Source organism: Microcaecilia unicolor, chromosome 5, assembly GCF_901765095.1.
Source record: "Microcaecilia unicolor chromosome 5, aMicUni1.1, whole genome shotgun sequence".
Lineage (NCBI taxonomy): Eukaryota > Metazoa > Chordata > Amphibia > Gymnophiona > Siphonopidae > Microcaecilia > Microcaecilia unicolor.
The window spans coordinates 152,038,465-152,055,183 of NC_044035.1; the positions used below are offsets into that span (position 1 = coordinate 152,038,465).

General features: G+C 44.9%; 1 protein-coding gene across 3 annotated transcripts in view; it reads right to left on the reverse strand.

Annotated features, from left to right (window-relative positions):
• Nucleotides 1-4,778: 4,778 nt before the first annotated feature.
• LOC115471196 (protein NDNF-like) overlaps nucleotides 4,779-16,719 on the reverse strand; it is a 41,997-nt gene continuing 30,056 nt past the window's right edge. For all 3 annotated transcript variants that reach the window (XM_030204895.1, XM_030204896.1, XM_030204897.1), the window contains 2 exons: nucleotides 11,298-11,428; nucleotides 4,779-7,274 (listed from right to left, as the gene is read on the reverse strand). In XM_030204895.1, coding sequence (XP_030060755.1) covers nucleotides 5,920-7,274; nucleotides 11,298-11,428 — 1,486 coding nt within the window. In that variant the 3' untranslated portion in view covers nucleotides 4,779-5,919. The remainder of the gene's footprint in view (nucleotides 7,275-11,297; nucleotides 11,429-16,719) is intronic.

Consider the following 16,719-nt stretch of genomic DNA (forward strand, 5'->3'; position numbering starts at 1 on the left):
CAGCTCTTCAGTCCAGGAAATACACAACACTCCAAAAGTTTAATAACAAAACTTAACTTTTATTTGCAAACTGCGGCAACATGCAGATTTTAACTTCAACCTCCTTTCCAGCAACAGTTACTTGATAAACTCCAAAGCAACCTTAACATTCACCTTCTGTTATTCTCAGAGGGAACACCTTTGCCACTATCCTCCTCAGGTATATCTACAGGGGAATTCTCACTCAGGGCTATTTACACATACACAGTTTCTCTTGTCCATGCTAGTCCTGTAGAGGGATATTACCCCCAAAGGCTATACTCCTCTTCTTAACACTGATTCACTTTTGTGGGCTCAGGCTTCCCTTGATCTGACCCTCCTCCAGCGGTACGAGCTGTCCCTGGCCCTGGTTCCCTGATCCTGAGCTGGGCATTCTTCTACCAGCTACCAGAGCTGTTCCACAGCACTATACAATGGCAGAGATTAGTGAATTTTGTGTAAGTTTGATGAGTGCTTTGTATACGCAGCATTGGTACAGTTGTTGACGCGAGTCTCATCATCATTTTCAATCACGGTTCATGTTGAGTCTTTGTTACCTACCAATAAAATTCCTGCACCACACCGTTTGCTTTGGGACTCCTTTGTCACCTTTTTTTGCAATCCACCACACACCAAGGCAGATTACAACCAAACATACATAATCATTAGTGGTAATAAAAGACATGCAAAACAAGCTTAATTCTAAAAACAGTAATTATCAATAACATTATCAAATCACATAAAAACACATGTGCCTCTCAATACGCAGGCAGCACTCTGCTGTAAAATATTCTCAATGGTCAGTATTCTCAATGTAGAAGGGTAGTTACTGGGGTTCCCCAGGGGTCTGTGCTCGGACCTCTGCTTTTTAACATATTTATAAATGACCTAGAGATGGGGGTAACTAGTGAGGTAATTAAATTTGCTGATGATGCAAAGTTATTCAGTCATTAAATCGCGGGAGGATTGTGAAAAATTACAAGAGGACCTTACGAGACTGGGCGTCTAAATGGCAGATGATGTTTAATGTGAGCAAGTGCAAAGTGATGCATGTGGGAAAGAGGAACCCGAATTATAGCTATGTCATGCAAGGTTCCACGTTAGGAGTCACAGACCAAGAAAGGGATCTAGGTGTCGTCATTGATGATACGTTGAAACCTTCTGCTCAGTGTGCTGCTGCGGCTAAGAAAGCAAATAGAATGTTAGGTATTATTAGGAAAGGAATGGAAAACAAAAATGAGGATGTTATAATGCCATTGTATCGCTCCATGGTGCGACTGCACCTCGAATATTGTGTTCAATTCTGGTTGCCACATCTCAAAAAAGATATAGTGGAATTAGAAAAGGTGCAGAGAAGGGCGACGAAAATTATAAAGGGGATGGGACGACTTCCCTATGAGGAAAGGCTAAAGCGGCTAGGGATCTTCAGCTTGGAGAAAAGGCGGCTGAGGGGAGATATGATAGAGGTCTATAAAATAATGAGTGGAGTTGAACGGGTAGATGTGAAGTGTCTGTTCATGCTTTCCAAAAATACTAAGACTAGGGGGCATGCGATGAAGCTACAATGTAGTAAATTTAAAACGAATTGGAGAAAATGTTTCTTCGCTCAATGTGTAATTAAACTCTGGAATTCATTGCCAGAGAATGTGGTAAAGGCAGTTAGCTTAGCGGAGTTTAAAAAAGGTTTGGACGACTTCCTAATGGAAAAGTCCATAGACCGTTATTAAATGGACTGGGGAAAATCCACTATTTCTGGGATAAGCAGTGTAAAATGTTTTGTACTTTTTTGGGTTCTTGCCAGGTATATGTGATCTGGATTGGCCACTGTTGGAAACGGGATGCTGGGCTCGATGGACCTTTGGTCTTTCCCAGTATGGCAATACTTATGTACTTATCCTATATAATAAAAAGCACCTCCAACGTTCTGAAGCTGAGAAAGTGAAGCCTTGAAGCATTCGTGCTCCTGCTGTATCCATCTCCTGAAATGACGTCACGTACTTCCGTGTTCGTAAAGACCAATCACTGGCAGCGAATGCTGCAGAGTTGCCAGGCAACGGAACGCGACGTCACACGCATGAGAGTGTTGTTGCCCCTCCCTCTCTTCCTCCCTCCCTCCCTTCCAGTTCCAGGCCCCCTACCTCCAAATTTTAAAAGTCAACTTCTTACGACATCGGGTTTACGGCGGCCGACAGCAGCAGCGGTAACAGGCGTGCAGGCTCGACCCTTCTCTCTCTCTCAGCTCTGGTCCCGCCCTTGCGAAAACAGGAAATGAGGGCGGGACCAGAGCTGCAGAGACAGAAGGGCCGAGCCTGCACGCCTGTTACTGCTGCTGCTGTCAACCGCCGTAAACCCGAGTTCGTAAGCGAAGTTGACTTTTAAAATTTGGAGGTAGGGGGCCTGGAACTGGAAGGGAGGGAGGGAGGAAGGGATGGACGATGACACCCTCATGTGTGTGACGTCGCATTCCAAAGGGGGGGACCCTGAAACTCGGAGGGAGGGAGGGGGGACCCTGAAATTGGAGGGAGGGGACGACCCTAGAACTCGGAGGGAGGGAGGGGACCCTGGAACTCGGAGGGGGGAGGACCCTGGAACTTGGAGGAAGGACCCTGGAACTCAGAGGGAGGGTATGGACGACCCTGGAACTGGGAGGGAGGGAATAAGGGAGGAGGGACACTGGAACTGGGAGGGAGGGAGGGGGGCCATGGCACACACTCTCATTCTCACACACACACGCTTTCTCTCACAGACACACTCGCACCCAGTCTCTCTCTCTGTCACACACACACACTCACTCTCTCTCTCTCACACACAGTCACTCTCTCAAACATACACACTCCAAGGAAAACCTTGCTAGCGCCCGTTTCATTTGTGTCAGAAACAGGCCTTTTTTACTAGTATACTTAAAATACTTTCTTGAAACACATACATACCCTCCTCATCAACAAGTCCCATTCTGAGATAAGGGACCTTGTTTTTCCATAAAAATCTTGACACCCAACTATTGACAGAGGATAATGTTCAGCATGGTACATTGCATGAAACATTCTTAAAATACATGAGATGAGGCAAAATGCACACCTTCAGCAAATGGATACATCCCAGCCAGAACACAGGGCAAAATAAAGCTTTATTGTCCTTCCAGGTGAAAGTGTCTGCCAGACTCATTGTTTGAGACCTATTAGTGCTAGTAGATACCAGTAGCAGTTTGTTTATTGATGACACCTCATTTTTCCCCTAATGGGAAGCAGGGGATAAAGTAATATCACTGACTAATGCGGTGAGTAGAACCTGTGTGAGTTCAGTCTCTTGTTACGAGTTCAGTCTCTTGTTACAGACATATGGAGGGGCTCATTTTCAAAACACAAAAACATTATAAGGTGGCAGAAGGACATTTTTCTCCAAAAATGTCCAAGTTGCAATTTTTGACACTCTGATTTTAGATGTTTTTCTCTGCATTTCGCCTAAATTTCAAGGGAGCATGTTGGGGGCGTTTTTTTTTTTGGGTGGGACACAGGTGGCACCAAAAGATAGACATTTTTCTACAATAATGGAACACAACAAAAAATGTCTAGAGCTAAAATTAAGATGCTTTTCGCTAGAGCTGTTTCAATCACAAATAAGTGACCAAAAGGTGCTCTAAATGACTAATTGACCACTGGAGGGATTAATGACATATTAAAGAGGTGAATGAAAAAAGAAAAATGTAGACCACATGTAATAAGTGTTTTTCAATAAAACATTACATTTAATTCATATATCTGAAATAACTTGTACAGTATTTGAATTGCACTATTTACTACATAGCTGTTTCTTTTTCTGTCAGCATAGGAAAAGGTGATCTATTTTAATTCTGTTCACTGACAAGACTACCATCCAAAGGGAATCAGTATCTTGCCATGATCCCCATACTCTTCACATAAACCTCTAAACCTAATTATTTTTAGTATTTGGTTTAGTGTGCCACAGGGATCAAGGAAACCTGAAAGTATGTTCACCTGAAAAAAGCCCCCCCTCCTTCCTTCCTACCCAGTCCACAAGACTCAAAGCCCTCCTCCCCACCAAACCCTCCTCCCGGATCTATCTGGCAGTCTTAGTGGAGGCGATGGGAGCAGCAGCAAAGCCCACTTGCTCCTATTCTTTATGGCTGCCATAGGAAAATCACTTCTGCGACCTCTCTCGGCAGCTTGCGGTACTCGTGTAGTACCGTGAGGCTGCTGCAAGAGGTTGTAGCAGCCATTTTCCTATGGCAGCCTGGGGACAGGAGCAAGTGGGCTTTGCTCCTTCCTCCATTGCCCTCACTAGGACCACCAGGGCTATCAGCAGGGCCGCCAAGAGGAGGGGACAGGGGGGACAAAATTCCCAGGGCCCGGCGCTGCAGTCCCACCCGCCACCGGGCCCCTTCCACCCAAACCTCCGCCAGCAGCAGTGCTGTCTTCTGTTCTGACTCTGGCGTGTGCGGCCCACACAGACGCGCTCCTCTCAGCTATCTTCACTGTACTCTGCAGGGCTTCTGTGCGTCTGACGTGCAGGACATCAGACGCACAGAAGCCCTGCAGAGTACAGTGAAGATCAGCTGAAAGGAGCGCGTCTGTGTGGGCCACGCACGCCGAAGACAGCACTTCTGCTGGCAGGGGTTTAAGTGGAAGGGGCCCGGCCCGGTGGCGGAGGCGGGTGGGACTGTGGCGCCGGGCCCCCCCGAGGGGGGGCGACAACCTGGGGGGGTGGCAGTGGGGGCGGGGACAGGGGCCTGGGGGCAGCCTTATCCTGGGCCCGGCCCAGTCTCTCGGCGGCCCTGGCTATGAGGTAGGCCCTGGGGGGGGGGGCCTACTTATACCACAAGGGAAGTTGGGGGTTGCAAGGATGGTCATGGGGTGGGAAAGAGATGGGGCTGTGGTGGAGGGGGGCTGTCATTGCTTTCAGGAGGGTGGGAGACGGATTGGGCATCGGAAGGGGGTGTTGCAGGATCTAAAGGTTAACCGGGCACCAGTCGATATCCAGACTAGTGCCTGGTTGCCTTTGCTGCATAAAGTTAGGACAGCTTTTTTTCTGTCCTGCGGGGCCCTTTTACTAAGCTGCGTAGGTGCCTACGTGGACCCAACACATGCCAATTCGGAACTACCGCCCAGCTACCATGTGACCCGGGCAGTATTTTCATTTTTACGTGCGTTCACTACACGCGCTGGAAAATATATTTTATTTTCCGTACACATGCTGACGATTAACGCACGAGACCTTACCACCAAGTGAATGGGTGGGGGTAAGATCTCAGGCACAAAATGGGTGCATACCAAATTTTCATTTTGCTGCACATCCATTTTCTGCAAAAAAAAAAAGGGCCTTGCGCGTCCAATACACGCATTTACACCAGCGCAGGCCAATTTTTGGTGCACCTTAGTAAAGGACCCCTATATGCGGATGGTTAGCTGGTTAGTAGACTGAAAATCTCTGCTATCTGGCTAGCTTTCTGCACCACCTTGTCTTTGCCCTGACTCCGCCTCCACATTGCCCACAAACTAGCTGGTTTCGGCATGGGTCGTTAGAGGGGATATTCTGTGGCACCAGACCGGTGATTTAAGTGGCCAGGAGCCTCTCCTGGCTGCTTAAGTCGCTTTGAGTATCGACCCCTTCGAATCTTAATTCACTGTTTGTTTGAAAATTGTTTTAACAGATAAAATGTGTCCCTGAATTAAGTCCTTTTTTCTGCTCTTTGTGTTGTTGAACTCCCTGATTTCTGCAAAAGAGGTACATAAGAAAATGTAATGTTTTGAAGCACCATATGTTTCTTTTAGAAATGTGTATAAAATACAGACTTTTTTTTTTACATTGCATACATGTGTATCGTCTTTTCCATTTTCTTCTAAGTGTATTGCAAAACTGGTAACAAGAGTTCATTGACAATGCTCAGCACTTTTTCCTGGTCTTTACCACTTTACTGTGATACCTGATGGGGATTCCTGAAGATCCGAGAAGGTAAACGTCAAATAGATAACGAGAACCAGCTTCCAGCCCCATGATCGTTTCTGTAGTCACTGCTTTCTGAAGATTGATATCATGAAAATATTTGCACAACACTTTCTCTGATTTGTGTCTGGCTTCAGGGCCTGGACAGTGGTTGGAGTTGACCACTTCCTTCCACATATGATTCTTCTTAAGTTTTTTCCTGTACACACAATATTTGCTCCGTTCTTGTGTGCCCAGCCAGGCAATGGTAATAGAATTGCAGGTTCTCAGTTTGTTGAAGGTCTTAATTCGTAAGCTTTCTGGGAGAAGAGGGAACAATGGCTTGTAGAAATGAAAGGACACCTGGACTTTCACGGAAGAGCTGGAAGACTCCTCCGCTGATTTCAGCTGGACAAGGTACAGGTCCAATAACTTTCCCCTCAGGGCGAAAGACTTAAAACCCTCAAAACTTTCTGAAATTAGTATCTTACCATTCTTGAATATTTGAGCCCAGACTTTGCCCTTACAAGACTGAAAGGTGAAATGGACAGCCTTCTGCTTGGCCTGGTACCGTAAGCTGTAGATTCTCTGCTTTTTCCCAATAAAGTGGAGCTGAATGGTTTTTCCCTCCTTGAGCTCTATAAATTTGGGTTCAAGTTTTTTAAGAGTTTTTGCAAAGGTCCCTGTGTAAGCAGCACTGGAATTAGTAACAAGATTGACCACAAAAACATCAAAGTAATACTGAGTATTGGGACTCAGGCTGGAAACTGTGTAAGTATTCTTGGGGCCAACACAAATCTGCCTGACATCCTCATTGTTAGCTGTGTTAATAATGCTTAATGCCTTGCTAGACCCTATCATTACCAGTTGAGGATCCAGAACATAGGGGAAGAGGGATGAGGCTAGTGGTGTTGTCTCTTTTCCCTCAGAATACCTGAAAGCTGTTTCCGCTGCACACAAGCTCTTATAGTTGTGTCTTTGGTTTACAAGAAGACAGTAATGAATGTTCTCTTTGTGGTACAATATGGATGGACTGGGTTGCCAGGTCAAGGTGATGGTGGTATGGCCAGTGCCAATAATGTCTATACGCGGGTCCAGAGGGAGTTCAGGAAACAGATGCCCTAGCCTTGTGTCTGTTGTGAAATACACTGTAATATGGGTATCTCTCTCTCTCGATAGAAATTCCAACATAAAGAGATCAGGGTAAGAAGACATGCCTACATATGTTTCCACTGAGTTTCCCTGAGAATGAAAAAGGGTGGACACAGTCTTCAGATTCATCTGAGATTCAGGGGATCCTGGTTGGTCATTCGATTCTACAGCACAAGGAAATATTCACAAGCATAAGTGGTGATTGACAATAACCTCATAATATTACAAAATTAGCATCATAACAGTCATCCTTTATTGATATGCATGAGGTTTGGGTTGATTTACTCAGAAAGTTTAACATTACATTCTATTTTTATGTTCAGTAAAATTATTTGTCAAACATCAACATTTTAAATTAATCACACCTAAAGACTACAAAAAATGTAAAGATAGTCTGTGCTTAGTATATCTGAAACCAGATTTGCAACCAGATTGTCAGCCAAACCCAGTGATATCAATACTGGTGATCAGTGCTATCAATTGATATCAAAGGTGATCAACCCTTTCAATGATGTTTACATTTTGTAAGAGATTTTTTTTTTTTTTTTTTGGGGGGGGGGGGGGGGGAGTTATCAAAGTAGACTACAGTTAAGTTGAGCTGTTTTACTGTTAACCTGGGTTATTAGTAACTAGATCTCATTGCATAAATTAGCACAGGTTATGGTAAAATAACACATCTTAATGGTAGCCCATATTGATAACCCCCCTCCCCCCATTCTCTTCTCTGTCTGCATATTTGTCTGAGTCTTTTTTGATTGTTAGATATAACCACATTTTCTCTGCACTGAGAAAACCTTGATAGGGGGATTTTGAGTGTGAATCCAATATCCAGTGAGGATGGCTGAGTGAGGACATATTGTGAGGTGTCCCATAAGTACATAAGTACATAAGTAGTGCCATACTGGGAAAGACCAAAGGTCCATCTAGCCCAGCATCCTGTCACCGACAGTGGCCAATCCAGGTCAAGGGCACCTGGCACGCTCCCCAAACGTAAAAACATTCCAGACAAGTTATACCTAAAAATGAGGAATTTTTCCAGTCCATTTAATAGCGGTCTATGGACTTATCCTTTAGGAATCTATCTAACCCCTTTTTAAACTCCGTCAAGCTAACCGCCCGTACCACGTTCTCCGGCAATGAATTCCAGAGTCTAATTACACGTTGGGTGAAGAAAAATTTTCTCCGATTCGTTTTAAATTTACCACACTGTAGCTTCAACTCATGCCCTCTAGTCCTAGTATTTTTGGATAGCGTGAACAGTCGCTTCACATCCACCCGATCCATTCCACTCATTATTTTATACACTTCTATCATATCTCCCCTCAGCCGTCTCTTCTCCAAGCTGAAAAGCCCTAGCCTTCTCAGCCTCTCTTCATAGGAAAGTCGTCCCATCCCCACTATCATTTTCGTCGCCCTTCGCTGTACCTTTTCCAATTCTACTATATCTTTTTTGAGATACGGAGACCAGTACTGAACACAATACTCCAGGTGCGGTCGCACCATGGAGCGATACAACGGCATTATAACATCCGCACACCTGGACTCCATACCCTTCCTAATAACACCCAACATTCTATTCGCTTTCCTAGCCGCAGCAGCACACTGAGCAGAAGGTTTCAGCGTATCATCGACGACGACACCCAGATCCCTTTCTTGATCCGTAACTCCTAACGCGGAACCTTGCAAGACATAGCTATAATTCGGGTTCCTCTTACCCACATGCATCACTTTGCACTTGTCAACATTGAACTTCATCTGCCACTTGCACGCCCATTCTCCCAGTCTCGCAAGGTCCTCCTGTAATCGTTCACATTCCTCCTGCGACTTGACGACCCTGAATAATTTTGTGTCATCGGCGAATTTAATTACCTCACTAGTTATTCCCATCTCTAGGTCATTTATAAATACATTAAAAAGCAACGGACCCAGCACAGACCCCTGCGGGACCCCACTAACTACCCTCCTCCACTGAGAATACTGGCCACGCAATCCTACTCTCTGCTTCCTATCTTTCAACCAGTTCTTAATCCATAATAATACCCTACCTCCGATTCCATGACTCTGCAATTTCTTCAGGAGTCTTTCGTGCGGCACTTTGTCAAACGCCTTCTGAAAATCCAGATATACAATATCAACCGGCTCCCCATTGTCCACATGTTTGCTTACCCCCTCAAAAAAATGCATTAGATTGGTGAGGCAAGACTTCCCTTCACTAAATCCGTGCTGACTTTGTCTCATCAGTCCATGTTTTTGTATATGCTCTGCAATTTTATTCTTAATAATAGCCTCCACCATCTTGCCCGGCACCGACGTCAGACTCACCGGTCTATAATTTCCCGGATCTCCTCTGGAACCTTTCTTAAAAATCGGAGTAACATTGGCTACCCTCCAGTCTTCCGGTATTACACTCGATTTTAGGGACAGATTGCATATTTCTAACAGTAGCTCCGCAAGTTCATTTTTTAGTTCTATTAATACTCTGGGATGAATACCATCAGGTCCCGGTGATTTACTACTCTTCAGCTTGCTGAACTGACCCATTACATCCTCCAAGGTTACAGAGAATTTGTTTAGTTTCTCCGACTCCCCCGCTTCAAATATTCTTTCCGGCACCGGTGTCCCCCCCAAATCCTCCTCGGTGAAGACCGAAGCAAAGAATTCATTTAATTTCTCCGCTACGGCTTTGTCCTCCTTGATCGCCCCTTTAACACCATTTTCGTCCAGCGGCCCAACCGACTCTTTGGCCGGTTTCCTGCTTTTAATGTATCTAAAAAAGTTTTTACTATGTATTTTTGCTTCCAACGCTAATTTCTTCTCAAAGTCCTTTTTTGCCCTCCTTATCTCCGCTTTGCATTTGGCTTGGCATTCCTTATGATCTATCCTGTTACTTTCAGTTGGTTCTCTTCTCCACTTTCTGAAGGATTGTTTTTTGGCTCTAATGATTTCCTTTATCTTACTGTTTAGCCACGCCGGCTGACGTTTAGTCTTTTTTCCCTTTTTTCTAATACGTGGAATATATTTGTCCTGAACCTCCAGGATGGTGTTTTTAAACAGCATCCACGCCTGATGCAAGTTTTTTACTCTGCGAGCTGCTCCTTTCAGTCTTTTTTTCACCATTTTTCTCATTTTGTCGTAATCACCTTTTCTATAGTTAAACGCTAGCGTACTTGATTTCCTAGTTTCACTTCCTTCAATGCCAATATCAAAACCGATCATATTATGATCACTGTTATCAAGCGGCCCTCGTATCGTTACCCCCTGCACTAGATCATGAGCACCACTAAGGACTAAGTCTAGTATTTTTCCTTCTCTTGTCGGCTCCTGAACTAGCTGTTCCATGAAGCTGTCCTTGATTTCATCAAGAAATCTTATGTCCCTTGCGTGTACAGATGTTACATTAACCCAGTCTATATGCGGGTAATTGAAATCCCCCATTATTATTGTGTTGCCCAGTTTGTTTGCGTCCCTGATTTCCTTTAACATTTCCGCATCCGTCTGTTCGTCCTGGCCAGGCGGACGGTAGTACACTCCTATCACTATCCTTTTCCCCTTTGCACATGGAATTTCAATCCACAGTGATTCCAAGGAGTGTTTTGCTTCCTGCAGAATTTTCAATCTATTTGATTCAAGGCTCTCGTTAATATACAATGCTACCCCTCCACCAATCCGATTCACCCTATCACTACGATATAATTTGTACCCCGGTATGACAGTGTCCCACTGGTTATCCTCCTTCCACCAGGTCTCAGAGATGCCTATTATATCTAATTTTTCATTTAGTGCAATATATTCTAACTCCCCCACTCAGATTTGAGACTGTTCCAATCGGAGATTCAGATACATCCACTAGTAGGTGCTCTCACTAGTTTTCTAGTGCTGTCCTGCAGCAGTGCTCATATACTCACATTCAGTGCCCAACCCCAAAATCAGGTCTGCCCATTATCACGTAAAAGTTCTTGTATTTTCTGCCAGTCCTTTTCCTCAGCTGACAGCAGACCTTTCACACTTCCCCCCCCCCCCCCCCCTTTCTTCAGTCCTACGCCTTTGCAACAATCTCCCCCTCTCCCACTCCCAGAACACTCATTGGTTCTGCTGGTTCTCTCAGCAGCCACTGTAAATCAGAGAATGCTAAAGGCAGAAGAGCTAACATTAAAAAAAGGGAATATTTACCTCTGGCTTTTACTTACGATATGTTTTTCCACGGAATGACAGTGGTGCCTTGTAGTGCAAAACACTCCACTCAATGGGGACATCGCATGGTGTCACTGTGATTGTGAAAGGAGCAGGGGTACTGCTTGGTTCCAATATGCAATAGTAACTGAGGAGATTTAAAACACCAAATGAGAACACACCCCCAGATTCTGTATAGGTTGCTCAAAGTTGGGTGTGCAAATTGGGGTATGGATCTGTGATCCGTGCATAAACTAATTAGTTAATGAGCTGTTAAGAATCAATAATTGGTGTCAACTGACAGTCATTAGGAGTTATGTATGGATCTGTCCTGCACCCTGTTCTATAACATGCATGCCTAAATGTTATGGTGTACAAACTATACAGACTCTTACCAACAAAACCTACTATTTCTTCCAATATGGCATTTTTCAGCTGTCGGCGTCATACAGCTGAAAAACGCCATCTTGGAAGAGTGGCATATACTTGATCTTAGTTTTACATAGCACTTGGTCCCCTGAAGAAGTTCCTTGAGAGAGTGAAACGGAGAGCCCCGTTGGGTGTATGAACTCTAAGCTAAGTGCTGGCTATTTATTAAGCTAAGATGTGTATTTAAAGATGTCAAGTTAAGAAGCGTATCTAAAAACACCATCGATAGTGAAGCAAAGACAGAGGAATTAAAAATTAAGAAAAAGAACAATGTTAACACTATAGGAGATTTTTGACCAGTGATATGATCTTAGTCCATAATGAGCCGGCATTAAGTTTTTATGCTTGCCGCCGAGCAAGGACTTTTGAGGTCTTTTCCTCTTTTCTAGTAAACAAGAGTCATTAGGATATTATTTGGTGAAATGGAGCAGAGATACGATCACTAAGTCATTCTTCAGCTAAATTTTATGGTGTGGAATTCCAAAGGGGGTGTGACCATGGGCGGGCATGTGTGGGTCAGGGGCGTTCCCAGGATTTAGGCACATTGTTATAGACCCAACACCCAACTGCCATTAGTTAGGCACCAACATTAACAGCAGCTTTTGGCTGGCGTAAATGTTCACACTAAAGGGTTCTTTTACAAAGCCACACCAGCATTTTTAGCTCACGGTAAAAACACAGTAAAAATCAGCTGGCAGTAAACGCTGAGACACCCATAAGAATATTCTGTAAAGATCATTCTGCGCAGAGTGCCCTTTGCAGAATAATGGCTTAGTACGGACCTTCCCAGTGCATATTTTGGGTGCCACTTACTGAATTCCCTCCAAAGTGTTTACAATCTTTGGGGTGTGATTTGCCCCAAGTTGTTTGGTCTAGGGAGATAAAAAATAATAGCAAAACTGCGAAATGAAACCATTACTACAATCAAATTTCACAGGAGTGAATGCTAGCTTCGGCCTAACCCCTGGTAAGCCTTTCCTTGGCTGAGAGGTGCCCAGCTCTACCACCAGCTGCCTTTCAGGTGCTGTGGAGGACTTGTAGCTCATCTGCATATCCTTTACAGCCTTGTCCAGGGTGACTTCCAGATCCACTCTGATCCACTCAGGGCCTCTGCTCTAGGTGCCCAGCGCTCACACCAGGTGCTGTGGAGGACTTGCAGCTCTTCTGCATATCCTCACAGCTGTATCCGGGGTGACTCCCAGGTCCACCCTGATCTTCCCAGGGCCCTCGCTCCAGGTGCCCAGGGTTTCCAGCTGCTTTTTGGCTAGGATCAGGTGACCCTCAGTGGGAGGAATGCTGGCTTCAGCCTAACCCCCTGGTAAGCCTTTCCTCGGCTCAGAGGTGCCCAGCTCTACCACCGGCTGCCTTTCAGGTGCTGTGGAGGACTTGCAGCTCATCTGCATATCCTTTACAGCGGAGTGACTCCCAGGTCCACTCCGATCCACTCAGGGCCTCTGCTCTAGGTGCTGCGTGCCGTTTTCTCCCAGTTACTACTTATGGCTCCAGTACACTTTTTCTTCTTGGTACTGTCCCTTCCTAATATGTTTCTCCATCTGAAACCACTGTACACTGCAGGAACACATTGTCCACCCTCTGTATTCATCATCTCACCATCTCTTTTTTCCTCTTCCTATTTCTTGGCTCTCAACCTTCAACATTTCCTTCCTTCCATTCATCCATCTCCTTTCTATCTGAGTACATCTCGCCTTCGTCGCTGTCATACCTCTCCTACTCTTCTCCGTATTCTCTTGCTCCTCCTGCTCTCCGCTGGGGACAATAATCCCAATCCTGGTCCTCCACATCAGCTCTCATCCTATTTGTGCATGTCACACTCTTTTATCTCCAATCTAATTTCTATTCCTCTCCTCCCCCCTTCTTCCCTGCCTTTCTCTTGTGCTCTGTGGAATGCCCACTCTGTCTGTAACAAACTTTCCTACATCCATGACCTCTTTATCTCTCGTACTCTCCATCTGCTTGCCCTAACTGAAACTTGGCTTTACCCTGAAGACTCTGCTTCAGTTGTGGCCCTATGCCATGGAGGTTATCTTTTCTCCCATACTCCTCACCCGGTTGGCCACGGAAGTGGTGTTGGGCTACTACTTTCACCCACTTGTAGATTTCAACATCTTCTTCCACCTCAGTCTCACTGTTTTTCTTCCTTCAAAGTCCACTCCATCCGTCTATTTGCTCAGAGTAGCAGTCATTTATCGACCCCCTGATAAGTCCCTTTCTTCCTTTCTCACTGACTTTGATATCTGGCTTTCCTTCTTTCTTGAACCTCCATCTCCTTCCCTCATTCTTGAGGATTTTAGCATTCATGCTAATGATCCCTCTGACTCTTATGCTTCTCGGTTTCTTGCTTTAACATCCTCTTTCAATCTTCAGCTGTGTTCCACTGCCCCCACTCACCAGAATGGCCACTGTCTTGATCTTATTCTCTTCTCAAACTGCTCACTCTCCAGTTTCTGTGCCTCAACTCTTCCCCTCTCTGACCATCATCTGATAACTTTCACACTTAAACACCCTCCTCCTCAGTCCCGTCCAATCTTAACCAATACATTTAGGAATCTTCAGGCTATTCACCCTTCTACTCTGTCCTCCAGTGTTTCAAATCTCTTCTCTACCACTATGTTATCCAAGTCTGTCAATGAGACTGTCTCTTCCTATAATACTATTTTCCCCTCTGCTCTGGATACTCTCGCTCCTCCCATTCCCTGTTCTGTAAAATGTACCAAACCCCAGCCTTGGCTGACCTCTAGAATCTGCTACCTATGTTCCTGTGCCCACTCTGCCGAACACCTTTGGCTGAAATCCCGTGCCCATGCTGACTTCATACATTTCAAATTCTTGCTGACCTCCTTCCAGTCTGCTCTTTTACTTGCCAAACAGGACTATTACATCCAGTTGACAAATTCTCTTGGCTCAAACCCTAGATATCTCTTTGCCACACTGAACCAGGGGCATATCCATGGGTGGGCCTGGTTGGGCCCAGGCTCACCCACTTTTGCTACAGGCCCGCCCCGCCCGTGACAGCCCCCTGCACTGACCTGAAGCACGTTCTCCCTCCAATCCAGCACCGGCGATCATAGCCAGCCTTCTACCACGTCCAGCAGGAAGTTGCAGAGTAGGCTGGACGCGCCTGAGAAGAAGCTCCGACAACACGCACTGGACGTGGTAGAAGGCTGGCTATGATCGCCGGTGCTGGATTGGAGGGAGAACGCACTTCAGGTCAGTGCAGGGGGCTGTCGCGGGCGGGGCGGTCGCGGGTGGACACAAAATGTGTCCGCTGGGGCGGACGGTGGAGAGCAAAGAGGTCTGTGCCCACCCAGTCCACCTCCAGGCCCACCCAAAAATTAATCGCTGGCTATGCTACTGCACTGAACTCTCTCCTCAAAGTGCCTTCACCTCAAACTCCCTCTTCACTTTCCCCCCAGACTCTGGCTGAGTACTTTCATGATAAAGGTTCACAAGATTAAACTTGAATTCTCAACCAGGTCACCTCCACCTCTCCTTCCCTTAGTCCATTCTCTCAACCCTCCAACCCCTGCCTCCTTTTCTTCCTTTTCTGAAATCACTGAAGAGGAAACTACACATCTTATTTCCTCCTCGAAACTAACTACCTGTTCCTCTGATCCTATTCCCACTCATCTACTTAACACTATCTCTCCTACTGTCATCCCTTTTATCTGTCATATCCTCAATCTTTCACTTTCCACTGTGACTGTTCCTGATGCCTTCAAACATGCTGTAGTCATACCACTCCTTAAAAAACCTTCATTGGACTCTACCTGTCCTTCCAACTATCGCCCCATCTCCCTCCTCCCTTTCCTATCCAAGATACTTGAATTTGCTGTTCACCGCCGTTGCCTTGACTTTCTTTCATCTCAAGCTATTCTTGATCCACTTCAATCTGGCTTTCGCCCCCTTCATTCAACTGAAACAGCGCTTGCTAAAATCTCCAATGATCTGTTCCTGGCCAGATCCAAAGGTCTTTATTCTATCCCATAGGCGGTCGGTGGCCCAACTGTTTGGGGAGGCTAAAGGGGGCAGGGCTTACATCTATAATTGTCTGACAACACAGAAAAAAAATAAGTAAAAATAAGTCACAATTAATACCTTTTACTAAATTTAGATATTAAAGATGTATCATATATCAAAGAATAAAGTGGTTGCTCAAAGCATGTACTAACCACAATTGCTCAACTGCAAAACACTATGTACAAATTTGTGCAAAAACACACTCATAAACCTTACTGTACCATAACACTGGGCAGAACCTAATAAACCAATATACCACCCATACAGAAAATGCAGACCGTCAACAATATGAAACAAGGGATCATCTAAAATTTCCTTGTAGATGTTTGATATCCCTAAATGCTAATAATTATGTATTCTTTGACCCTGTAAAATTGCAACAATTTATTGAATTGCAGGAAAGCGCTGTTAAACCTTGAATGGTTAACCCAGTGAGAAATGCTATAAGTGGGCTAGCAGGACAAACTGCTCTCAAAGTTTCTTTGATAGATTTTTTCCCAGTACTTGGATCATCAAATTGTGGACAAAGTTTATAGAGAACCTTATTTCCTTTAAAAAGTTTATTTTCTTTTCCGTGATTTTCTGAACATTCCCATTTACATTTGTATTGTGAAATAAAATGTAAAAGAATAAATAAAGAATTTAAAAAAAAAAAGAAACAAGGGATCATAATATCACAATTCTCATGTAGAGCCACAAAACACCCTTTTAGGGTGGAAAGTGTTCACAATGAGCTCCTTTTATGAACGACTATATGTAGATCCTTCAAGAGGTAGTGTGTCATGATTTAGGCTCTAAAACCCTTTCTGATGATTTGGTGCCACCTCAGTAAGGCCAATACACAATCCCTCCACTGCAAAACACTATACACAAACTTGTGCAAAAACACACTCATAACCTTACTAAACCATAACAGTACTAATTCCAAGGACAGGACAAGCTACAACCTTATGCGTGGAAAGGCAGCACTGT